The sequence below is a fragment of the Podarcis melisellensis genome, assembly GCF_964234715.1.
Source record: "Podarcis melisellensis genome assembly, chromosome: 11".
In the NCBI taxonomy this organism is placed as follows: domain Eukaryota; kingdom Metazoa; phylum Chordata; class Lepidosauria; order Squamata; family Lacertidae; genus Podarcis; species Podarcis melisellensis.
Genome location: NC_138543.1, coordinates 54,417,876 through 54,444,353, shown reverse-complemented (window position 1 = coordinate 54,444,353; position 26,478 = coordinate 54,417,876). Strand labels below are relative to the sequence as shown.

Genomic DNA, 26,478 nt, shown 5'->3' with positions numbered 1-26,478 from the left:
CAGTAGACCTGGATTTGGTAGAAAAGACAGTTAGAGAAAGGGCATCACCCCGAACAGCCTTCCTCAATTTGCTCTGGGAAGCAGCCATTAAACAAGTAGCAGAGACTCGCAGGTATGAATTACCATTGGAAAGAGAGAATACATACCTCGTTTCTCAAAAACCTCTGATCAGAGATTTTTTTTGGAAACTGAAGGCAAACCTTCCCAGCCTGTTGACCTCTAAATATGCACTTGCAGGTGTTAACTATTTAAAGATTTTATTCCTTGAGTTGTTTCAGCTGGCTCTTGATTAAAATTTGGCATGACTTGCCATGAGGCTTAATTAAGTAAAATAATGTATTATGTATATTCGGAGACCCTGTAATTTGTAGGGAACATTAGCTGCCTGCCATATTTTCAATATGATGTCCTATTTGGAATGGAGCAGCAACCTAAATTATAGATATCTTATGATTAGCTAAGTAGAAACCTAAGTAACATGTATACTCAGAAGTAAGTGCCAATTGAGACCCGCCCAGTAAGCAGGCTTAGGATTACTGCCTAATGTTTGCTTTTGCTTAATACTGTAATACAAGTACAAAGGTGTTATAAGAAAAAACAGCTCCTTTTTCCCTTATGGGTATCCAAGAGCCCGTATAGAGTCTTTATGTAGGTTCTCTATCGCTAGGAGAAAAATACAGAGGCCAGCCATAGAATATTGAGAAGCAAAGCAGCTAGTAAGCCTGATCTTTATTAAACTGTTGCAACAGGGTCCCCCACTGCCCCCCCATGCAGGGATGGAGGAGAGGAACCCAGAACATTGGTGCACAAGCTCTTATACCGTGGTACCTCGGGTTAAGTACTTAATTCGTTCCGGAGGTCTGTTCTTAACCTGAAACTGTTCTTAACCTGAAGCACCACTTTAGCTGATGGGGCCTCCTGCTGCCGCCGCAGCCCGTTTTCTGTTCTTATCCTGAAGCAAAGTTCTTGTGTAACCTGAAGCGTATGTAACCTGAAGCGTATGTAACCCGAGGTACCACTGTATAGACTTTTGATATTGCCTACCTTATAGCTCAAAGGGATGCGGGTGGTGCTATGGGTTTGAATCCCCACAACGGGGTGAGCTCCCATTGCTCGGTCCCTGCTCCTGCCAACCTTCAGTTCGAAAGCACGTCAAAGTGCAAGTAGATAAATAGGTACCGCTCTAGCGGGAAGGTAAACGGCGTTTCCGTGCGCTGCTCTAGTTTGCCAGAAGCGGCTTAGTCATGCTGGCCACATGACCCGCAAGCTGTACGCCGGCTCCCTCGGCCAATAAAGCGAGATGAGCACCGCAACCCCAGAGTCAGCCACAACTGGACCTAATGGTCAGGGGTCCCTTTACCTTTACCTTGTAGCTCAAGACCATCCCCAAAAACATCATAAATACATGGAAAGAGGTGGTTCCCAGCAGAAAGTTGAGTGTGTTGCTCCTCTAATATCTGCCAGGATACCTGATAATGCCTTATTTGATTGCCTTTTCTGGGTAGCCTGGCCATTCCTTTGAGATGGTAAATACTTAGTTCCTGAATCTCTTACACATATTGATAGTGTGCTCGGGATTTAGAAGGCAATTGGGCTAGATCTGGTCCCCCAGGCCTTAGTTTGCCTACCCATGGAGTAGAGGATAGAATCATAGAACTGTAGAGTTGGAAGCTGGCGTGCATGTATGATTTCGGCTAGATCATACATGACAGATGGCTTCTGCTTAAAAACCTGCAATAAAGGAGAGTCTATAACCTCCCGAGGAAGTCCATTCCACTGTTGAACAGCTCTTACTGTCAGAAAGTTTTTCCTGATGTTGTGTTAGAATCTCCTTTCTTTAACTTGAAGCCCTTGCTTTCGGTCCTACCCTCCAGAGCAGGAGAAAACATGTTTGCTCCCTCTTCCCTGTGACAGCCCTTCAGATATTTGAAGATGGCTATCCTATCTCCTCTCAGCCTCCTCTTTTCCAGGCTAAACATACACGGCTCCTTCAACTGTTCCTCATAAGGCTTAGTTTCCAGACCCTGTGTTATGTACTGAGTTGAATAGGATCCAAACTGCAGCAGTCTGATTGGTCCTAGAACAATAGGATCCAAAATGCAGCAGTCTGATTGGTCCTAGAACAATGCAGCAGTCTGATTGGTCGGCAGGAGCCACCCAATCCAGCTCCAGATAGAAGTGAATCCACAACCTGATTGGCTGGAGGAGACTCTGGAGAGTCCCATGGACTGCAAGAAGATCAAACCAGAAGAAAATCAGCCCTGAGTGCTCACTGGAAGGACAGGTCCTGAAGCTGAGGCTCCAATACTTTGGCCACCTCATGAGAGGAGAAGACTCCCTGGAAAAGATCCTGATGTTGGGAAAGATGGAGGGCACACGGAGAAGGGGACGACAGAGGACGATATGGTTGGATAGTGTTCTCGAAGCTACCAGAATGAGTCTGACCAAACTGCGGGAGGCAGTGGAAGACAGGAGTGCCTGGCGTGCTCTGGTCCATGGGGTCACGAAGAGTCGGACACAACTAAACAACATTACTTCCCTTGATCTGGACACAATACTTCTGTCGATGCTGCCTAGAAAAGAAGTATTGAAGTTTTTTAAACTTCTTTTTCCCCCTGCTGCATCACACTGTAGAGTCGTGTTTAAGCTTACATTTAAGGAACGTTAAATGTGCATTTAAAAGCACACAACTCCCTCCTCCCAAATAAAGAAAATCCTGGGCTTTCTATAGCTTTGCCGCCTCGCAGAGATACAATTCTCAGTACCCTTAACGAACTACAGTTCCCAGGATTCTTTGCGGGGAAGTCATGCGCTTTAAATGCTCCCTCTCTGCCTTCCAACCTTGCTTAACTCATGATTGGTCAGTTTTTCCATCCCGCCCTCCACATCCCGCCCTCCTGCCTCTTATTGGCTGAGCCGTGGTATGTTCCGGGGTACTGATTGGTTATACTCTTTACACCTCGGGAAAGACGCCGCCAAGGCCGCGGAGCTTCGTGTGTCGCTTCATAAAGCCCCGAAAGGAGAATAGGAGGGATTTTTTCTCGTGTACGAGATGGAGCTAACCTACCAAACGTTGAAATCTACTTATCAGGCCAAAGAGGCGGTGAGTGGAAGAGTAGGCGTCGTTGTGTTTCGCTTCCCACCGTTACTATGGTAACCCCCAGCGCATTGTCACTGCGCATGCGTCAGGTGAACTGGAACGCGCACGCGCAGTAACGCTGCCCCAGGATGGACGGTTTCTTGAGTCTCAGGAAGGGAGCAAAAGTTTTTGGGTGTTGGCAATATTGACGTTTAAGCAGCCTGAATAATACAAACAAACTTATAATTATTAAAGCTGTTTAAATGTATATATAAATGTATAAAATCTTTAAACCGTCCTAGGATCTTCAGATGAAGGATTATTACTACTACTACTATTATTATTATTAATAATAATAATATAATCAACGTTAATGGGAGGAGAAAAAGTGATGATGAAACAGGAGTGGTTTTAATAAATGGCATTCTGCTTTTCCAATGGCAAATGCTGAGCTCAAAGCAGCTCTCAGTAATTGAAACAGCATCATTTCTGCATTCTTGCAAGGGGGAGAGGGGGAGGTCTTTCCTAGGGGACGTTGCTGTAAGAACATAAGAAAATAAGAAGAGCCCAGCTGGATCAGGCTAGGGGCCCAAGTTAGTCTAAGATCTTGTTCTTGTAGCAGCCGACTGGATGCCTTTGGGAAACCAGCAAGAAGCAGTTGCACATGAGCAACTCTCCCCTATAGTGGCCCCCAGCAACTGGTATTCAGAAGCATTGCTGCCTCCCAATTGTGAAGAGCAGAGTGTGTAGCCATTGTGGCTTGTAGCCCTCTCTTCCATGGATTTGTCTCGTCTTCTTAAAGCCATCCAAGTTGGTGGCTGTCGTTGCCTCTGTAGGAGTGAGTTCCATAGTTTAATGCACTGTGTGAAAAAACTATTTCATTAATCTTTCTTTAATCTTCCAACATTCAGATTAATCGTCTGTCTGTGGCAGAGTGCATGCTTCATTACATCTTTCGCTTTACTGATTCACACTCCTGCCTTTCAGGGTAAAATCTATAGGAACATAAGAAGCTGCCTTACCCTGAGTGAGACCATTGACACACCTAGTTCAGTATTGTTTACACTGGCTGACTGTGGCTCACCAGGATTTCAGACAGGGTCATAGCTGTCAACTTTTCCCTTGCGAGGAATGCTATTCGGAATAAGGGAATTTCCCTTTAAAAAAGGGAAACGTTTACAGCTATGGAGAGGGTTCCCTCCCAGTCCTACCTGGAGTTGCAGGGATTGAATCTGGGGCCTTCTGCATGCAAAGCAGATGTTCTGCCAGTGTGTTACTACCTTTCCCCTAAATAGCAATGCAGGAAGCTCCCTTATAGTGAATTGGATCATTGGCGCAATTATCTAATTCATTGTCAACACTGGCTGGCAGCAGTTCTCCAGGGTTTTGAACAGGTTTCACTCACAGCTGTACCAGGAGATGCTATTGGAAATTGAACCTGGGGTGTTCTGCATGCAGAGCAGATACTGTGCCATTTTGCTACAGTCCCCCCCCCCAAAAAAAAATCCCGGTGACTTGTAATATCAGTAACAAAATAAGAATTGGCATCTGTCTGTCTCAAGAGACAATGGAGTGTGCCTCCAGGGGTAAAGCCAAACCACTGCGTTAGCAGCACCAAAGGGACCTCCCCAGGACATAAGCCTGGACAGTGTGTCTGGAGGTCCTGGGCTGCCCAGAAAACAAGTCCTCCCTCTCAGGCTCACTGATGTGGGCCAAAGAAAAGCAGAGCAATATATTTGGCACCACCTTGGCTGCAGGAGTTGCTGAAAGGAGGCATTAACGGGCATATAAGGCACCATCCAACTGTTTCAGGGACTCCGCTTTAGATTTGTGTAGGGTTTACTCCCTTCTCCCAAAGATGTCCCACAAGGCAGTGGAGTTTCAGGATCAGAGTTTTCCTTCTTCAAGGTGAGCCACCTTCCAAGGTTGAGGAGGCCCTTCTGCCCCACACTTCCCTCTACAGCACATGCAAAAACCACCTTCTTGACCGTTGGACCTACTATTGGTCTCATCCGCTTGATCCGCCATAGCCCGTCTTCACATTCAGAAGAAGTCCCTAGCTCACCGAGGGTTTAAGACCCATCAGCTACCCTCACCTGGTTATCCTACCACACAGCAGGACAACATCTCAGCCATGCTAATCTGGCCATGCCTCCCCTTGCTGGGATCTGGTGCCATTTCCCTGTTCTGAGTGCAATGGGCCTGCTCCGGACTCCCTCTTTTCTGCCTTATCCCCAGAGGCACCCAAGGGAGAGCATTACATAACACGGCAAGGAAACTTTCCGTGGCTGGACGTTGCCAGGATCCACCCTCCCTTTAAACCCCCCTCTCTGCCCAAGCCAGCAGGTATAAGCAGCCTGTTTCTGAGAGTGGTTGTCGGGTGTTCTTCCCTTAGGCCAAGATTCAGCACATTGCTAGTTAGGGACTCCACTCTGGATTTGTGTACGGTTTACAACGCATCCTTTTCTTTTCACAAAGCTATACCACAAGGTAGTGGAGGTTTAGGATCAGAGATTTCCTTTTCCTAGATGAGCTACATTCCCAGGTTGAGGTGACTCTTCTGCCCCTCCCTTTCCTCTACAGCACACGCAGAAACCACCTTCTTGACAATTGGGCACACTATTGGCCTTGTCCACTCAATCTGTCTCTCTTTAGGGGAAGTCCCTAAGTCACCAAGGGTTTGAGACCTATAGGCTGTGCTCACCTGGTTTAGTTGGTATCAGAAAGGTATTAAAACAGAATCTGAGTTGACATAGATGTAGTAATACCTGCTCACAGAGAAGGAGAAAAATGGTATTCATGACATGTCTAAAAACTGCAAAAAAGAGATTTGGGGCAGGGGATTCTCCCCCCCCCGTTCTGCAACCACAGGGCCACAACTGAAAAGGCCATGTCCCTGATAGCTTTTTTTTTTTAAAGAATATTTATTGAAGTTTTCAAAAAGTTATATAACATAAAAACAACCAAAAAAGAGAAACAAAAAGTAAACAGAAATAACAATAAGATAAACATACATACAAAACAAAAAACAGGTATAATTTCATTCCCTTATGGTCGTATAACTTACTTTCCCGACCTCCTCATACCTCCCCTCTCTGTATTCCAATCTCTAATCAAGCCAATTCAGCAAATCCTTCCTCTAATTTCTGATTTAGTTTTTAATCTTTCTTTTCTTAATTACATAATCATTACAGCTTGAAACCCCTTAATTTCTAAGTCAACATCGTTCTAACATTCAATAATCTTGCAATGTTTCTTAAGATAGTCCTTAAATTTCTTCCAATCTTCTTCCGCCGTCTCTTTTCCCTGGTCACGGATTCTGCCGGTCATTTCCGCCAGTCCCATATAGTCTATAACCTTCATCTGCCATTCTTCCACGGTGGGTAATTCTTGTGTCTTCCAATACTTTGCGATAAGTATTTTCATGTCCCTGATAGCTTGGCCAGTTGTGGGTTGGGCTGAAATGGCTTGGTTTTAAGTAACATCATTTGTTAACTGGAATTCTTCAGTGAGACATTTGTGGTAAAGTTTCCTTGAAAGGTAGCTTACCCCACTTACCCCACTACTGACCTGTCCCTGCTACAGAGACCTGTTTTGGGGCAGAGGTGTTCAAGGGCCTGGGATTACTCTTGTTTTTCACAAGTAGATGTTGAGGCTCAATAGCTGCACGTGTGTCTATTCCCCCTGGTGAAATTAGTTCTCTTGTAGCCAGTATGATAGGTAGTGCTGTGTGCTTGGTTGTGCGCTGTGTATGTGTATGGTGCCCAGAACGTTTCTCTCCGGTTTGCAGATAGCCTCCCCAAGTTGGCAACATCAGTGCCTAGACTCTAGAACATGTCTTGGAACCTTTTGCATTGTTTTCAGCAGATGAAATTACAGTATGTGAAAATAGTTCCTTGAAGTTCATTAAATATGAAAATCACTGGCTTCCCTTATCCCCAGTCCCCAATCAGCTAGGAAATGACTAGGATCCCCCTGCCCACAGTATCTGACATTGGTGACTAACCATATTGTAGTGTGCAAAATCCCACTGATGCAGTCAATTCGTGTGCATTCTTCAGGACTACCTGTGATGGTACACAGTCTCTAGTAGATATGTGCATTCATCTCTCTGGTTGCATTGGCTTAGACTTATATGCATGATGAAATTGAGAGCAAGCGAGAATGCACTGTGTCTAAGAGAAAGAAACTAATGTGCAGTTTGCATGCACAACCTTAAAATAAGCAAAGTTTCCCCCCTTGCCTAGAGTAAAAGACAGGTTGGCCAACTTTTAGGACCCATTCATCCAAAATGTAGGTGAATATTAACACATCACTGTATGGTTAGAGCATGTGATGCTATTTGCTTTCTTTTGGATTGGCTAATCAGATGTTTAATGGGATGCCAGAGCCCTGTTTAAAGATGGGAAGGCAGCACCAAATTCTCCAAGGGCCATGATAAATGCAGAACAAAGCAGGTCTGATTATCACAACTTCATCTCATTTAAAATAAGCAGAGCACCATCAGCATCTTCTAAAAGAAAAGAAAAAGAACCTTGAGGAATTATCTGATCGTAATATTAAAACTTTGATTGCACGCTAATTCATCTTTTGGCAGCTGCAGCAAAAACTATGTGTGGCATTTTAAGAAATGAATAATGTACTCTGTAAGCATTGAAGCTAATTAGGGAAGCACTTTTAGCATTTAAAACTAGCTCCTGTTTAAGTGCCTTAAGCTTTTATTAATTGTATGGACCAAAAACCCTTTATAGTAATTGAAAATTTAATTACACCCATTTTTTTGTTCTAGGAATGGGAGCTTATTAAACTTTAAACACTTAAACATCTATTGAAATACCAATGGCTGTAAAGATGGTGGCATTCTACATACCAATTAAAGAAGCAAGCGTAAATCACTATAAACCTAAACTGAATTTTAAGTAATGTTTTGCTCGTTAAGTGCTTCTATTCTTTCACACATGTACAAGATCTACCACTTTTGTGGTAACCATTGACAATGTCTGTCTTTGGCAGGTCTATGTTAGCACTGGTCTTTTAAAAAAGAAACACCTTAAATATTGTTCTTGGTGTTATGCTCCTCTTCCAGTGCCTGATGACAGCAGCTCTTATATTAGAGTAAAGAAGAGGTCTTTATTCACGGTACAGGCTCAGTAGCGATAAGGGGGTCCAAGGTACACAAACATGGCAAGAGATTCAGGGCCAAATAGAAGCAACAAAGATATCCCAACAGTTGCCATGCCCATCCTGCAAAGCTTTTAAAGATGAGGCAGAGTGAGCTCACTCATAGAATCATAGAATCATAGAGTTGGAAGAGACCACAAGGGCCATCGAGTCCAACCCCCTGCCAAGCAGGAAACACAATCAGAGCACTCCTGACATATGGTTGTCAAGCCTCTGCTTAAACACCTCCAAAGAAGGAGACTCCACCACACTCCTTGGCAGCAAATTCCACTGTCAAACAGCTCTTACTGTCAGGAAGTTCTTCCTAATGTTTAGGTGGAATCTTCTTTCTTGTAGTTTGGATCCATTGCTCCGTGTCCGCTTCTCTGGAGCAGCAGAAAACAACCTTTCTCCCTCCTCTATATGACATCCTTTTATATATTTGAACATGGCTATCATATCACCCCTTAACCTCCTCTTCTCCAGGCTAAACATGCCCAGCTCCCTTAGCCGTTCCTCATAAGGCATCGTTTCCAGGCCTTTGACTCAATAGACTCTCTCGCCTTACGGATCTGCTGTGCTTCAAATGTGCATCCAATCTCTACTACAGACAGAGGGGGCACCTGGGTCTTGGCAACGAGGCTGTATCCTGCCCCTCAGACTCCAGCTGCCTTCTCCTGCTCAGTTCTTTCCCCATTCCTGACGTGACTTTGCAGGAGGGGGAATCGAGAGAGTTGGCAGAGCTGCTTCTCCCCAACATCTGGTGTCATGAAGGACAGAGCTCCATTTTCCATTCCTTGCAGCCAGCCTCCCACTTCTCCTCCTCCTCCCTCCTCTATTTGGGATTGCCAAACCATCCTGATGGAAGTGAGTGGCCCATGATGCTCAGAATAATTAATAGGAATTGTGCAGATCACGTATGGAAGAGATCTGGGCTATAAGGCAGGCTGTGTGTTTCCTTAAATGGGGAGTAAAGGTAAAGGGTAAAGGGACCCCTGACCATTAGCTCCAGTCGTGACCAACTCTGGGGTTGCGGCGCTCATCTCGCTTTATTGGCCGAGGGAGCCGGTGTACAGCTTCCAGGTCATGTGGCCAGCATGACTAAGCCGCTTCTGGTGAACCAGAGCAGCGCACAGAAACGCCGTTTACCTTCCCGCCAGAGCGGTACCTATTTATCTACTTGCACTGACGTGCTTTCGAACTGCTAGGTTGGCAGGAGCAGGGACCGAACAACGGAAGCTCACCCCGTCACAGGGATTCGAACCGCCGACCTTGTGATCGGCAAGTCCTAGGCTCTGTGGTTTAACCCTCAGTGCCACCCGTGTCCCTTTAAATGGGGAGTAGCTGCCCCTTCTTTATCTCAAAATCCTAGGAGTGCAACTTTATATATTTGATTCTATTTATGGGTCACTTCCCATAACATACCTCCAAGTGATTTCATGGTAAAAACGTTGACGATAAAAGCAATTAAATGTAAAAGCTATTTAAAAGATTGGGTCGTATCCAAAGCTGCTGTTCCTCTAATGAAGCAGACCTCTGCTTGCGCAACAGAACTTTTCTGTCCTCTTCTCTGCTCTGCAGCCTCCTTTATATATCCTCAGCATCTGCTGCCTCTGTGCACCCTCAACATCTGGAGCAGATTTTGAGGGTGCACACAGGGGGAAGAAAGGAAGGGGGGAGTCCCACTGCATGAGTGGAACTGTGCGCGTTCATGCACAGATGGAATGGGCAGCCTCCTTGAACGGCAGGTTGCATCCTTTTCTGTGGCTGGGTGCTTTGAGCTCCTGGTAACTTTATTGCTAGCCATTTTTTTGCAGCACACTAGTGAGCTCTCCTAGCATAGTTTCGGAATTACCGTATTACTCACATTTCATAAAGTACAAGACAAATACTCATTTTGAAAAATGCACAGAATGGGAAAAATAGCATTCTGTCCTGGGCCACTAGATGGCTCTCTGGTTCCTCTGGAAAAGCCAGATTCCAGTAGATGAGCTAATGATTATTAAAAAAAATGATGAGGTTTTCACTGTCAAATAGTGGCCGACACTTGCTTCATGTAGACTATAATGACTGTAAGTCTCGCACTTTTGCAGTAGAATCCTACACACATTTGTTCGCTTAATGGGCGTACTCCCAAGTAGTGGTGTATAGGACTGCAACCTTACTTCGTGTGTAAAGGTAAAGGTAAAGGGACCCCTGACCATTAGATTCAGTCGTGACCGACTCTGGGGTTGCGGCGCTCATCTCGCTTTATTGGCCGAGGGAGCCTGCATACAGCTTCCAGGTCATGTGGCCAGCAGGACTAAGCCGCTTCTGGCGAACCAGAGCAGCACACGGAAACGCCGTTTACCTTCCCACCGGAGTGGTACCTATTTATCTACTTGCACTTTTGACATGCTTTCAAACTGCTAGGTTGGCAGGAGCAGGGACCAAGCAACGGGAGCTCACCCCGTCACGGGGATTCAAACCGCCGACCTTCTGATCGGCAAGTCCTAGGCCCTGTGATTTAACCCACAGCACCACCCGCATCAAGTGTAAATGGGAGCTGCATGTGTAAAACTGGTGGGATGTGTCCTTGAACTCTGATAATGTCTCCTCCTTGCCTGGATGGAAGATAGAGATGGTTGTTTGAATATGGGCAGAAAGAAGTCTACAGTACAAATGTTAAATTTACATCCATTACCCCACCTGCCATTATTGCCCAGCAAAGAATGTGTCCGTCAGGCTAAAAAAAGCTATCCATTGCTGCTTCAGAGTCTCATAAGCTGCATGGACACATGACAGAGCCCTGGTTCCAGGAAACTTTGATTAAAGTGATGGCTATGCTTTGCTGGAAACCACAGGAGGGGAGAGTTGCTTTTGTGCTCAGGTCATTCTCGCAGGTTTCCAACAGGAATCTGGTTGGCCACTGTGAGAAATGGATGCAGGGCCAGATGGAACACTGGCTGCATTCGGCAGGTTCTTCTTATGTTCTTTCTCAACAGCGATAGACTTATACAAGAGGATCATATTCTAAAACTTCCTCTTTTTATTTGCAGGAAGAGATGCGATCAGAAGCCCGTCGAAAAAACCTCCTCATTCTGATTTTACATTATTTAATGGATGAAGGGTATGTTTTCTTTTGTTTACCAGCAAATATTCATGTGTTGTTGTTGTTGGTTTTTACTGATCTGTTTTTCTTGTTCAATTAAAAAAAAATAGGTTAGCAAAGATATAACCCTAAATAATTGCAAACTTTGTTTCCTTTCTGGCTGCGTAGTAAAACCTGTAGAGTTCTACTGGGCGTTCTTCCAGTTATACTATAGGCATCCTCTGTAAATTTGTGTCCTAGACACAGACTTAATATTTGAAAAGCTTTTCTGCTTAGTCAGCTGGAAGGGTTTCCTATGCTCCACAGGCAAATGACCTAATTACATGCTTTGTTTGGCTGGCCTGTTGAACCTGTCACCACACTGATGGGTTGTTAAAATGTGGGAGATGATTTTCCAGCAACAGGTACTGTGGTACCTCGGGTTACAGACGCTTCAGTTTGCAGGCTCCGCTAACCCAGAAATAGTACCTCGGGTTAAGAACTTTGCTTCAGGATGAGAACAGAAATCGTGCTTCAGCGGTACAGAGGCAGTGGAGTCTGTAACCTGAAGCATTTGTAACCCGAGGTACCACTGTATAGCTAATAAATATTAAAAATGCCAGTGTCAGGATGGGGTGGAAAGCAGGAGGTGAGGGGTCCATGGTCCTTGTGAGCACTATTTTGGTAACTCCAGGAATAGGCTATGATGCCATCAGTTGGAGGTGCACACAAAATAGTGGCTATTGGGTAGAACTGTTTGTCCAGTGGCAGTTTGGGGGTTGGAGCCACTTGGAAAGACCAACATGATGATGATGATGTACTTAACAGTTTCAGTGATGATGCAATGATCCTGGTCCTGTTTTATGTTGCCATTCCCCCTTCCCGCCTCTTTTTGTATAAAACGTTTGGGTTTTTCCCCCTACAATGTTATAACAATTGAATAAACTGAACCCCCAAATCTGTAATTCCCAGTTATGTCGATGCTGCAAACGCACTGGAGCAAGAAACGAAGCTGGGCTTGCGGCGCTTTGAAGTTTGCGACAATGTTGACCTTGAGACCATTTTGATGGAATACGAAAGCTACTACTATGTCAAATTCCAGAAGTACCCAAAGATTACCAAAAAAGCCTTAGACACCAGTATGTGGCTAATTTCCAGAATAAATGTGTGTGGGGTTTTTTTTCCTTTTCAGATTTAATATTCAGATTTTCTTATTGCCACTAGTGTTTGAAATTTTCTTTAACACCGTGCTGGTGTGTTAGTAGCATTCCTCCTCGTTTTACCCTTATAACAGGACTGTGAGGTAGGTTAAACTGAGAGAATGTGGCTGGCCCCAAATCACCCCAGTGAACTTTATGGCTGAGTAGGGATTTGAACTCCCAGACCCCAGTCTGACACTCAACCACTGTGCCACCCTGGCTTTCTGAAGCTGGTTTCTGTGTGCGTATCACTTGCTGGATTCAGAGCTGTGGGTGCAAACTGGATGCAAATTGGAATGGTGATAGCCGCTCTCCATTCTACATTAAAGGTGCTGACCTTTAAAGCCCTAAATGGCCTCGGTCCAGTATACCTGAAGGAGCGTCTCTACCCCCATCATTCAGCCCAGACACTGAGGTCCAGCTCCAAGGGCCTTCTGGCGGTTCCCTCGCTGCGAGAAGCCAAGTTACAGGGAACCAGGCAGAGAGCCTTCTCGGTAATGGGATGGAATTTACCGAATTTTTTGCTCTATAAGACACACCTTTTCCCTCCTAAAAAGTAAGGGGAAATGTGTGTGCGTCTTATGGAGTGAATGCAGGCTGCGCAGCTATCCCAGAAGCCAGAACAGCAAGAGGGATCGTTGCTTTCACTGCGCAGCTATCCCTCTTGCTGTTCTGGCTTCTGGGATTCAGAATATTTTTTTTCTTGTTTTCCTCCTCCAAAAACTAGGTGCATCTTATAGAGGGAAAAATACGGTATGTACGCAATTCACTGCCCGGGAAGTTGTCCTGTGCAAACCTTTCTGAGATGAAGGGATGCTTTGCAAGGGTCCTGTGAGGCACTTGTGTGGTTTCCTTTTGTTTCAGTGGGGTTTGAGCAGAACCTCTCAGTCAATTGTGGTCCGTGTTGTTGTATGCATGTTTAAAACATTTGGATATAGGGAAGAACAACTTTTTTAAATAATATAGTAATATTATATTAAAAGAAGTTCAGTTATAGAAAATAAAGCAATGAAAAGTGCTAAAGTACAATAAAAAAGATATAATACAACACAGTAACTATAATCAGTTACATCTCCATTATTATATGGATATATGAATAATATTATTTTCCTAATATATATTTGATTCTTAGTAACCAACTGTATTCTGTAGAAACTCATTCCAGGTGTCAATATAGTTATCCAAACAAAGTCTACATCTGTAAGCAATCCTTTCATATGATGTGGGTGTTGTGTCATCAGCCATTGATTAAAGGGGATCATGTCTTTATTCTTCCAGTTCATCAATACCAGTCTCTTGTAGAATCCATTTTCGTTGTCCAGTTGTCAGCTTCCGTTATAGGAAAGAACAACTTGTGTCAGAGCAAAGAGTAGATCACTGTGCAGGGCAAGCTTCAGCCTGCTTAACTTTGTGGCTGGATTGTGGCCCTTGATTCTGTACATTATTTTATTTAAAAGAAAGGCAAGGTCTCTCTCTCTTCTCTTTCCCCCCAATAAACAGCAGACAACAAATCAAGAACTGGAGGAAAACAAAAAAGGTAAGAGAAATAGCTGCCATGAGGACACTGTTGGTAGTAAAAAAGATTTTTCGTAGCCATGCAGCCACAACATTATTTATTCCTGATGGCTGCATTCTAGGAGTGGGCAGGGCCAGACCTAAAGTGGGTGGTGCCCAACACAAAATCTCACCTCTTTAGCATAGAACACACTCTTGGCAGAGACACACACAGTCATAGTGCCAACACACACACACACACACACACAGCTCCTGCTTAAACCACATCACAAAGTGTGTTGCACTGAGGATGAAAAGAGCCCATCCTAGTTTGTCAGGGTCTCCCATGTACTGGGCAGGGGTCAGCAAACATTTTCAGCAGGGGGCCGGTCCACTGTCCCTCAGACCTTGTGGGGGGCAGGAGTATATTTTGGGGGAAAAAAGAACGAATTCCTATGCCCCACAAATAACCCAGAGATGCATTTTAAATACAGTGGACCCTTGGGTTGCGAACGTGATCCATGCGGGATGCATGTTTGCAGCCTGCAACATTCGCAATCTGCGCATGCGCGGGTTGCAATTCGGCACTTCTGCACATGCGCAAAGCATGATTTAGCCCTTCTGTGCATGTGCAACCGCCAAAACCCGGAAGTAACCCGTTCCGGTACTTCTGGGTTTCAGCAGTCCACAACCTGAAAAAACGCAACCTGAAGGGGCTGTAACCCAAGGTATGACTGTAAAAGCAAACATTCTGCTCATGTAAAAACACCAGGCAGGCCCCACAGATAACCCAGAGATGCATTTTAAATAAAAGCACACATTCTACTCATGTAAAAACACGCTGATTCCCGGGCTGGATTTAGAAGGTGATTGGGCCGGATCCGGCCCCCATGCCTTAGTTTGCCTACCCATGTACTGGAGGGTGGGTGCTCAGGGAGAGGGTGGAGCATGAGCTGGGAGAGGGGGTGTGGCCTGCCAGGAGTGCCAGGAGCTAGGTGGGGAAAACCCATCCTTACCTTAGTCCTTCGCCATATCAAGACAGGTTGTAAACCTGACACTTCCTGAAAGCCTTTCTTTTTTGTTGTTGTTCTAGGGCAACAAGCAGCACATGTCGGAATCTTCCTAAGATTCACCCAGCAAGTCAGAGGCCACTTTCGAAAAGTATTTCTCGTAGGACGGTCGAGCCAAAACATTCCAGCAAGGATAGTCCTAAAGAGGTTGAGATTCCATTTTTATTTGCTCCTCCCACCCCCGTTTTGTAAATTTGGGGAATACAGTGCGCTTAGCAATAGGATACAGCAACCGGTAGATTACTGGGGCTGCTAAGACCTTTATAGGAGCTTTTGCGTAAAAGTATTGGGGACGTAGAAGGATAATTAAAACTTTGGACATCCTGGGACAACCACAGACTGGAATCTGCTTAATAGACATTCCGTCTCCCCAGCAAACATTGGGAACGTGTACTGGAAGGATGGCAACAGCTTTGTAGACAGATAATTGCCTGTATCCTCACCAAATTACAATCCCCCAATCTTATTGAGTCTAAGCATTTCAAATAATCAACCAGATAACTGGAGTAAGATTAGAATGGATGCCTTAAATATGTTGCTGGATTGTATACAAGATATGCCATAACAAAGGAAGTGAAAACTTGATTATTTATCTCTTAATTGCAGCAAGGGTTGTTCTTGCCCAATATTGGAAAAGCTCTATTGTCCCATCTGTTAGGGAATGGTTATTTAAATCATTAGAAATGGCTCATACGAGTAAGCTAAAAGAGATGGTGTATACAAATGAAAAGGACAAGCTGTATACACAGTGTTTTCTAAATGGCGGCTTTTCGTTCTTTATTGAAAAAAACAATTATGGATTAGGGAGTCTTGATATATTTTCATTTGCAGAGAGAGTGAGAATATGTGTATATATTTGCATAATTAGAAGGGAGGGAAAACAATTCCTCAGATTCTTTGGGGATTGCCATCACAGTTAAACTAGACTATAACCAATATGTGTTTCTACTATAGATATACTCTCTGTATTCCAAAACTATCCTGAGAGTGTTGGTTAACCTGGCTAGGATGAAAAGAGAGAGAAACATGTATCTGTTTCAAGTGTTACTGCAGCCAGACTTGTACCTGTGGCAATAATGGCTGGTTTGCACGTCACATTAAACCATAGTTTAAAACAAACCATGGTTCAGTGTGAAAAAGCAGTGTGCTGACCCACATTGCCCAAAAAGTTCCCCTGCCTTTGCTGCTTCCATGCCACAGGGAAAACAAGCCAGAGTGATTCTTTTCAGCTGTCTCCTCCCTGCTCTTCAGGGGTATCTTACTGAGCAAAGTTGAATGTTGAGCATTTCTGCTTTTTCTCATTTCCCGCACTGTGCTCAACAGGAAGCAAGGGCAGAGATCAGCCCGGTTGTGTACTTGCAGCAGCCATCGTGGATTTTACAAACCCCGATAGAACACATTGGTTGCGCTGGGGATGCCAATCATAGAGGATTGTGGGAGTTTCTCAAACATGCCTGCTTGGAAACCTCTTGTAATTTCATTTTTTTTATAAAAAAATCTTTATTAATTTAAATTACAGTACACACTTATACAAAGAATTTACAATCTCATACTACAAAAAGAAAATTAAAGAAAAAACAATTAAGAAACAAGAAAAGAAGAAAATACAGAAAAATGAAAGAAGAAAAAGGAAATTTACGTACATAAAAAGCCCTTAATCTTCCTAATTAATACTTAATTGAACACTTAAATAAAAAAAGACTTCTGACAAAATGAGTCTTCCAATAATTCTCATTGTATTGTTTATACTGTCGTTTTCACCCCTCACAGTTTTATATTCTTTAGTATTGTTCCCATCTACTCCACGAACGGTATTTGTTGTGTTTACAAGTATCACTCAAGTTCTGCTAATATGGTGTGATTGGTACAATATGATCTTATATAGTCCTTAAATATTCTCCATTCTCCAAATATTTTCTGGTTCAATACTCCTCTAACTCTTCCTGTCAGTTTTGCTAGTTGTAAATACTCTAACATGAGTTAGAATGAGCCAGTCTGTAATTGCCGGTATTATTTTGTTTTTTCCACTTCCTCGCCACAAGAATTCTTGCTGCTGTGGTGGTATACATGAACAGTGGTCTTATGACTTTTTTAATTTCTAATGGTAAAATGCCTAAAAGAAGCATCTCTGGGGTTTTTAAATAGGTGAGTCTGAATAATTTATTAAATTCATTATATCTATTATCCCAGAATTCCCTAATGATTGCACAAGTCCACCAAATGTGGTAGTATGACGCCACGTCTATTTTACATCTCCAACAAATCAGTGACCCTCCTTTATACGTTTTCGCTAGTTTCAAGGGGGTATGATGCCATCTATATAACATCTTCATGATGTTCTCCCTAAGGTTATAGCATGCTCTTGTAATTTCAAAATTGGCCTGTGTTTGTGTTTGTTTTCTGTAGGAGAGTGAAGATGCTTTTGCCCGGGTGCCATCTGAGTTTGGTTTAAACGTGTCCGCAATCCAGAAAGGAAGTGGAGAAGGCGCTCATCCTAGGAGGGTTAGTCAGAAGCCTAACAGCATGCATGGATTGTTATTATAAGAGTGTTTGGGTGTTTGAAGGTGGAAACTTATGGACGCCTTACAGCAGCCCTCCCTAAATTGGTGTCCTACAGATGGTTTGGGGCAGCCCCACTGCCACCCATTGTTGTTCCAGTGGCTTCCCTACCTGGTCTGGCTTCTAACATTTTGGTTCCCCGTCCAACATCTCTTGTTGGTTGTTGATCTCCGGCGGGCTAGGGACGAAGGTGGGGCTGCTTCCTAGTTCTGCTGGATCTCTCAGCGGCCTTTGATACAATCGACCATAACATCCTTCTGGACTGTCTAGAGGGGCTGGGAGCTGGGGGCACTGTCATACAGTGGTTCTGCTCCTTCCTCCTGGGCTGTGTTCAGAAAGTGGTGGTGGGGGATGAGTGTTCAGACCCCTGGGCCCTCACTTGTGGGGTGCCTCAGGGTTCCGTCCTCTCCCCCATGCTTTTCAACATCTATATGAAGCCGCTGGGAGAGATCATAAGGGGGTTTGGACTGGGTGTCCATCAATATGCAGATGATACCCAGCTCTACCTCACTTTCAAATCAGAACCAGTGAAGGCGGTAAAAGTCCTGTGTGAGTGCCTGGAGGCGGTTGGAGGATGGATGGCGGCTAATGGATTGAGGTTGAATCCTGACAAGACAGAAGTACTGCTTTTGGGGGACATTGGGCGGGCTGGTGTGGAGGACTCCCTGGTCCTGCATGGGGTAACTGTGCCCCTGAAGGACCAGGTGCGCAGCCTGGGAGTCATTTTGGACTCACAGCTGTCCATGGAGGCGCAGTTCAATTCTGTGTCCAGGATGGCTGTCTACCAGCTCCACCTGGTACGCAGGCTGAGACCCTATCTGCCCGCAGACTTGTCTCGCCAGAGTGGTGCATGCTCTAGTTATCACCCGCTTGGACTACTGCAATGCACTCTACGTGGGGCTACCTTTGAAGGTGACCCAGAAACTACAACTAATCCAGAATGCGGCACCTAGACTGGTGACTGGGACTGCCCCCCGGGACCACATAACGCCGGTCCTGAGAGATCTGCATTGGCTCCCAGTATGTTTCCAAGCACAATTCAACGTGCTGGTGCTGACCTTTAAAGCCCTAAACAGCCTTGGCCCAGTATACCTGAAGGAGCGTCTCCACTCCCATCATTCTGCCCGGACACTGAGGTCCAGTTCCGAGGGCCTTCTGGTGCCTCCCTCACTGCGACAATCGAAGTTACAGGGAACCAGGCAGAGGGCCTTCTCGGTACTGGCACCTGCCCTGTGGAACACCCTCCCATCAGATGTCAAAGAGATAAACAACTACCTGACATTCAGAATATATCTTAAGGCAGCCCTGTTCAGGGAAGTTTTTAATGTATGACATATTAGTGTATTTTTGGTCTTTGTGGAAGCCGCCCAGAGTGGCTGGGGAAGCCCAGCCAGATGGGCGGGGTACAAATAATAAATTATTATTATTATTATTATTATTATTATTATTATTATTATTATTATTGTGTTCCAGGCTGAAGACCTGCCATGGGCTTCAGGGTTTGGTAAACACTATTTGTTTCTCCTGTAGGGCCAAATCATTGATTTTCGTGGTATGATTCAGGATGCGATCAAAGGAGCATCAAATGAAATTGCCGTGAACAGCCTTAACTGCAACCCAGATCCTTCAGTGAGTGGTGTTCTTTCCGCCTAGTAAAATAAAAGTTGAGAAGTAATAAGCGTCATATGTGTGGAGGAAAAACTTAAACACGTTGCAGAGTCCCCCCAAAAAGACCAAAGGCAATAGTACTTCATCCAGCAGAGCTTTTAGTGGTGCTGAAGGCAAATGAGCATAATGGTCACGAATCAAAATGCAATCAGGAATGGCACAGTCCATAAGAAATCCAGTTGCAGCACTTACAATAAAACTTAACAAGAACTTATAATAAGTCTAAAACCTCAACACTAAGCATACTATGTACAGAACACCACACAGAACAAAAGAGAATCAGAAAGAGAAAGTGAGACCCAGGCTCCTTCTGGCCAATATTTATAATCAGCATGGCCTTGCAGAATAGAGATAAGAGAACCAGTTCAAACCAGCTGTACTCAGCTTCCAGAAGGTATAACCCAAACAATCCTTCTGCCTGCTTCTCTCACACAGAGAAGCTTTTGCTAGCTTCTAGAATCCTCTTGTATTAATCAGAATAGAAAAGATCTTCACATCAGCAAAATACTTTTCTGCACTAAGAAATGCAAACTGACAACAAATACCTGGTAAATCCAACAGGGAAGAAAAGTCTTTTGGAGTGGCCTTTGGACTTGCATGTATCATCCTCTCTCCTCTCCTTGACATGCATAGATGGTGGCGTCCAAACTGGAAGTTCTTTTGGGTGTTCAAACACAATAGCACTTTAGATCCTGGATAGGATGTAGTATCTCCTCCTGTCCACATAGCCACAGTATCCCCCAATTTGGACTTTACTTTGTATATTTGGTGGAGGAATTGTGTGGGGAGAGCGTGAGGACTAGAAAACACTGCATATAGAATCACAGAATCATAGAGTTGGAAGAGACCACAAGGGCCATCGAGTCCAACCCCCTGCCAAGCAGGAAACACCATCAGAGCACTCCTGACATATGGTTGTCAAGCCTCTGCTTAAACACCTCCAAAGAAGGAGACTCCACCACACTCCTTGGCAGCAAATTCCACTGTCGAACAGCTCCTACTGTCAGGAAGTTCTTCCTAATGTTTAGGTGGAATCTTCTTTCTTGTAGTTTGGATCCATTGCTCCGTGTCCGCTTCTCTGGAGCAGCAGAAAACAACCTTTCTCCCTCCTCTATGTGACATCCTTTTATATATTTGAACATGGCTATCATATCACATATGACCTGAAGAAGTGTGCATGCCCACGAAAGCTCATACCAAGAACTAACTTAGTTGGTCTTTAAGGTGCTACTGGAAGGAATTTTTTTGTTTTGACTATGGCAGACCAACACGCCTACCTATCTGTAACATATCACATATGTACAGGGATAGAGCGGGGGCTGGGGAAGACAGCTTGAACTGGACTTAATATATACAGTGGACGCTTGGGTTGTGACTTGGCACTTCTGCGCATGCACAAAGCGCGATTTAGTACTTCTGCGTATGCACGACCGCCGAAAACTGGAAGTAGCCCATTCTGGTACTTCTGGGTTTCAGTGGTCCGCAACCCTAAAAAAACGCAGCCTGAAGCGGCTGTAACCCGAGGTAAGGCTGTATATAAAAACCTATTCCAAAAATGGTGTTGCATATTTAAAACTTTCACATACTTAATTTAAAGTTTGGCAGCCCCTCAAAATAACCAAACAATTTTTTCTTGCATGCTATACAGTGGTACCTCTAGATACGAACGGGATCCGTTCCGGAGCCCCGTTTGCATCTAGAGGTAAACTTAACTAGTGACAGTTACAGATAGGTAGCCGTGTTGGTCTGCCATAGTCAAAACAAAAAAAATTCCTTCCAGTAGCACCTTAAAGACCAACTAAGTTAGTTCTTGGTATGAGCTTTCGTGTGCATGCACACTTCTTCAGATACATGCACACTTCTTCAGATAACTAGCGATGGCACTTCTGCGCATGTGCGTGACGTCATTTTGAGCGTCTGTGCATGTGCAAGCGGTGAAACCCAGAAGTAACGCGCTCCGCTACTTCCGGGTTGCTGAGGAGCGCAATTCGAATGCGCTCACCTCGAAGCATATTTAACCCGAGGTATGACTGTATATCAGCCACATCCATCTTCCAAGAGACTGCGATCTACTCACAGTATAAAAAGACTGGCTGTGATTTACTTTTTAGGGGAGGGTCGACCAAAGTTATTGATTTTGTTTTTGTTGTTGTACTTCATGCCATGATCAACCTGGGACACCCTCGCGATCGACCTATTGGACATGCCTGCTATACTGTATATAGATTGCGTGTACATGTGTCTTTTTTGTAGGAACGGTTATTAAAGCCTCTGGGCGCCTTTATTGGCATGACTGGTGAAATGAGAGAACTTGCGACGGTTGTGAGCAGGGTAAGACCGAACCTTGTTTCTTTTCAGTCCTGGAGTATATGCTGAGCCTAGCTGGTCAAGGAATTAATCCTCTGCTTTTCTGCATTTCCGTACCCAACATCAGAATGGGGGAACAGGAGGAGAGTCTATGAATAACCACATTCTGGACACAGCCCTGCAGGAGAGTCCCCTGTGGAAGCCCCAACATTCACTCTTCTAGCACAGCTTCCACCCGCTGCAGTGGGGTCCATGCAAGAGAGTTCGCTCCTGGGTTGTGCTCTCTGTGTATGCACAGGAGTTGAGATAGATAAGATAAAACTTTATTCGCATTAGCCAGTGGCCATAGCAACATTAAAACATTACGGTATACGCAGAAAAGGAAGTTTGATATAAGAGCACAATTTAAAGTCCTGAATCAGCAGTCAGTTACTGGCCCTTATTCTGATTTCCCCTGCTATGAACCTAGCCACCTTTGCTGTTATCTGCTCATTTTGATCTGATAGAAGAAAGGACATTGTGGCAGTGGTTGAGCGCCCTGGGATGGTTAGTACGAGTGGGGTGATGATCTGGTCTTTGTAGAGAGTACAGGACAGGAGGACGTGTGCCGCTGTTTCAGTGCTACCATCTCCACAGGGGCAAAGACGTTTCTCAGACGGGATCTTTTGGAATCGACCCTCAAGTACCGCAGATGACAAAACATCCAGTCTTGCAAGGCACAGGAGGCGAGGCTTGACTCTCTGTGGAAGGGGTGGGGAACCCTTTTCGGATTGAGGGCTTTGTTCACATCTGGGCAGCTTTCTGAGGCTGGGATGGGGCCAGAGGTGAAAATGGGTGAAGCAACAAGTGAAAATTTGAACTTCCTACAGCAAACTAGTTCAGGCATCCACTCCTCAACATGTTTCATCTGATGGACAGCAAGGAGCTGCTGGGACAGGTGGCAGGGAAGAGCAGACCTTTACATGTACAGTGATACCTTGGTTCTCAAACTTAATCCGTTCCGGAAGTCAGTTCCAAAACCAAAGCATTGCAAAACCAAGGCACTTACATAGAACGTAATGCAAAACGGATTAATCCATTCCAGACTTTTGAAAACAACCCCTAAAACAGCAATTTAACATGAATTTTACTATCTAACGAGACCATTGATCCATAACATGAAAGCAATAATCAATGTACTGTACTATAAAATAAATAAGACAGTATTGCAGATGATTAAAATTAAAATATTTCCCCCCTTACCTGCACTGATGATAGCCATTGTTTGGATGGGGGGCTTTTATCCATATCTACAGTCAATCAATCATTCAATCAATCAATCAATCAATCAATCAGTAGCTGAACTGGGTTCCACACTGCAGCCCTAAGCCTAGTTGCCCTGCAGAAACAGTCAATTTCAGTGGGGTTGTCCCCTAAGTAAGCATGTTCAGAATTTTTAGTCCTCCGTTGCAATAACAATTTTGTGCTTCTTCCCTCTCCCAGTGTTTCTCAGGCTTGGGTCCCCAGCTGTTTTTGGACTACAACTCCCATCATCCCTGACCACTGGGATGATGGGAGTTGTAGTTCAACAACAGGCTGGGGACCGACCGAGAAACACTGCAAAGCAGCCTGTCTCTTTCTGTGTCACTGTTTTGTTTTTATGCCCTGGCACAATGGAGCTTAATTTGCTACACCGATGTTTCCCTGGCTGTACAGGGAAGCCGGAGTCCTGCCTTTAAGAAGACCAAACAATGTCTTGCAGGATATCTACCTCCACAACCCGAATGTAAAGTGGGGCGATATCATTGGCCTCGATGCAGCCAAGCGGTTGGTCAAGGAAGCTGTTGTGTATCCAATCAGGGTAAGGGAACCTGTTTTGAAAGCTTCTCTCTCTCTGGATTGGCACTCCTGATCTTGAAAGTGTCAACTTTTCAGCAGTGTTCAAAACTCCTCATTCAAAACTGTAATGAATGATAGACTGCCCTGTCTCCACTCCCACCCACCCGACTGTTGCTTACAATACCTTTAGACATGCCCAGGGATATGCCTGCAAAACAGACCTTCCTTCTCTCTCATTTACGTGTTTTGGTGAAGCTGGAAATCTGTGAAGCAGAATCTGCAAGAAGTTGCTATTTTGCTTTGGGTTTATTGCGTGTCTTCCCTGTGCCAGTTACACATGGAGTTCAGTTGCAAACTGCCCCCATAATTCATGCGGTCTAAGTTGCGAAATCAACATATTGGGATGGTGGTCGTTTGGGTGCCCAAAACTGTTGCAAAAATTGCAGTTTGACTCCCAAGAATTATTATTATTATTTAATTCTGATAGTACTTTTCTCTGCTTAGTATCCACAACTGTTTACTGGCATCCTCTCTCCATGGAAAGGACTATTGCTCTACGGACCCCCAGGTACTGTCTGCATAACTACAGTTTGCGAATGAACTCCTGCATTCCCTTACACCACAGCTTGAGAGACCTTTTTTTGCATCCCTTTCCCTTGGGGTAACACCTTTCTTACTCCCTTTGCATCCCTTTCCCTTGGGGTAACACCTTTCTTACTTCTGGCTGAAGGCAGACATAACATTTTTCAATATTGCTCACATCCACGGTGTGGAGCTGGCTGCATAAATACTCTTGCAGCCTTGCGTATCTTGTGAGATGTATGCAAGATCAGCTTCCATTTCTGACACTCTGGCATTCCCTCTTGCAGCAGAGTCGCTGCTCTCCATTTAAAAAGGAAAAGGTTTTAAAGAGACATGTCTCTATATGCTGCCTTTAAAACATAAAAACAGCCACCACCTGTGAACCCCTTGCAAAACTGCTCCAAAGACTGGGAGTGTTTTTGACAGAATGGTTAACTAAACGGCCACTGCATCTGTTCTGGGAGGATTTATTTTACGCAGGGACATGGGTGGAGCTGTGGTCTAAACCACAGAGCCTAGGACTTGCCAATCAGAAGGTCGGCGGTTCGAATCCCCGCGACGGGGTGAGCTCCCGTTGCTCGGTCCCTGCTCCTGCCAACCTAGCACATCAAAGTGCAAGTAGATAAATAGGTACCGCTCCGGCAGGAAGGTAAACGGCGTTTCCATGCGCTGCTCTGGTTCGCCAGAAGTGGCTTAGTGATGCTGGCCACATGACCCAGAAGCTGTACACTGGCTCCCTTGGCCTATAGAGCGAGATGAGTGCCGCAAGCCCAGAGTCAGCCACGACTGGACCTAATGGTTAGGGGTCCCTTTACCTTTACCTTTATTTTACGCAAGGAATGCAGGTCTGTGACTTAGCTGCTACATACAATCTCAATAATACCCTTTCTTCCTATCTCTAGTCGATCCATTCCTGGGAGAATATTATTTCTCCCAAACCCAAATGATAGTGTTAAGATAGAAAGACAAGGTTTTCTTCCCAGCTGACACTTGCTTGAATGCTGGTTGAGTGATTGTTACGGAAACGTCGCTGCCGATAAATTATTTTGCTTTTTCAAACTCCTTTCAGATGGTTAATGGGTGATTTTTAAACGGAGGTATGCCTCTTTTGACCAGATAGCTCAGGGGAATCATTTATTGTGGGGATAAAAGGCTTGCACAGTTCCCCAGTGGGGAGAAATGTTGAGGAGCGCCTATGTTGAGACTGAGTGCTGACTTATTTCCCTGCACCTTGTAGGTACTGGGAAGACTTTGCTAGCCAAAGCTGTTGCCACTGAATGCAACACAACCTTCTTCAACATCTCGGCATCCACCATCGTCAGCAAATGGAGGGGGGATTCAGAAAAGCTTGTGAAAGTAAGAGCGCCTTCTGTTTTCCTCATGCCCTGGCAGAAATCCACAGTGTTTGGCAGAGAATATTTGAGTGAGGTGGCCTGATGCAGGAATGGACATATTCTTCCCCCTCCCCTCCTTTCTTTTCTAGAAGCCCCATGGCCCAACTGTTGCTTTGTACCATTCAAATGTGAGTTCATTTTCTGGAACAGGGAAGGTGTAGCTAGCCTAATTTAAGTGATCTCGAGTCTTCAGTTTGTCTTAGTGATGCAAGAGTTTCCCTTCTAGATCAGGGCAAGGTCCACCTAGACCTGTGTCTGTATATCTATATCTGTATCATCTAGATCAGGACATGGGTGGCGCTGTGGTCTAAACCACTGAGCCTCTTGGGCTTGCTGATCCGAAGGTCGGTGGTTCGAATCCGCGTGACTGGGTGAGCTCCCGTTGCTCTGTCCCAGCTCTTGCCAACATAGCAGTTTAAAAGCACGCCAGTGTGAGTAGATAAATAGGTATGTCTGTGGTGGGAAGGTAAACGGTGTTTCCATGCACTCTAGCTTCTGTCACGGTGTCCCATTGCACCAGAAGCTGTTTAGTCATGCTGGACACAAGCTGGAAAGCTGTCTGTGGACAAACGCCGGCTCTCTTGGCCTGAAAGTGGAGATGAGTGCTGCACCCCATGGTCAAATTTGATTGGACTTAGCTGTCCAGGGGTCCTTTACCTTTTACCTTATCTATATCTATATTTGGCCAAGGTAACATATATTCGGTGCTATCGAAAAGAAAATGAAGGCAGAATTCTACAACCTTACATAAATTATAATAAAATTTGTTAGTTTTGCATAATTTTGCTAGTTATGGGGAGGTCAACAACAAGCCAAAGAAATACTTGAAATCCTACCCATTTTGTTTTGGAGATTTTACCAAGGATTTGCTAGTGCACTGATTGCACACTGCTAAGCCTATCATTGGAGTTCTAAGGACTAGGTGCTTTTATTATTAAATGACACCTTTGTTTCTTAGTATGGAGGTCTTTAAGCAGAGGCTTGACAACCATATGTCAGGAGTGCTCTGATGGTGTTTCCTGCTTGGCAGGGGGTTGGACTCGATGGCCCTTGTGGTCTCTTCCAACTCTATGATTCT

At 44.7% G+C, this 26,478-nt stretch overlaps 1 protein-coding gene across 2 annotated transcripts in view; it reads left to right on the top strand.

The window, feature by feature from the left end:
* Positions 1 to 2,950: 2,950 nt before the first annotated feature.
* The window catches only part of KATNAL2 (katanin catalytic subunit A1 like 2), a 35,173-nt gene continuing 11,645 nt past the window's right edge, over positions 2,951 to 26,478 (top strand). Inside the window, exons 1-11 of one of the 2 annotated variants that reach the window (XM_081929806.1) lie at positions 2,951 to 3,103; positions 11,278 to 11,348; positions 12,282 to 12,448; positions 14,009 to 14,045; positions 15,096 to 15,219; positions 17,479 to 17,574; positions 19,162 to 19,260; positions 21,553 to 21,630; positions 23,348 to 23,446; positions 23,929 to 23,992; positions 25,244 to 25,362. In XM_081929806.1, the coding sequence (XP_081785932.1) occupies positions 3,053 to 3,103; positions 11,278 to 11,348; positions 12,282 to 12,448; positions 14,009 to 14,045; positions 15,096 to 15,219; positions 17,479 to 17,574; positions 19,162 to 19,260; positions 21,553 to 21,630; positions 23,348 to 23,446; positions 23,929 to 23,992; positions 25,244 to 25,362 (1,005 nt within the window). In that variant the 5' untranslated portion in view covers positions 2,951 to 3,052. Of the gene's footprint in view, positions 3,104 to 11,277; positions 11,349 to 12,281; positions 12,449 to 14,008; positions 14,046 to 15,095; positions 15,220 to 17,478; positions 17,575 to 19,161; positions 19,261 to 21,552; positions 21,631 to 23,347; positions 23,447 to 23,928; positions 23,993 to 25,243; positions 25,363 to 26,478 lie in introns of those variants that run through there. The other variant, XM_081929807.1, reaches the window with a different exon arrangement.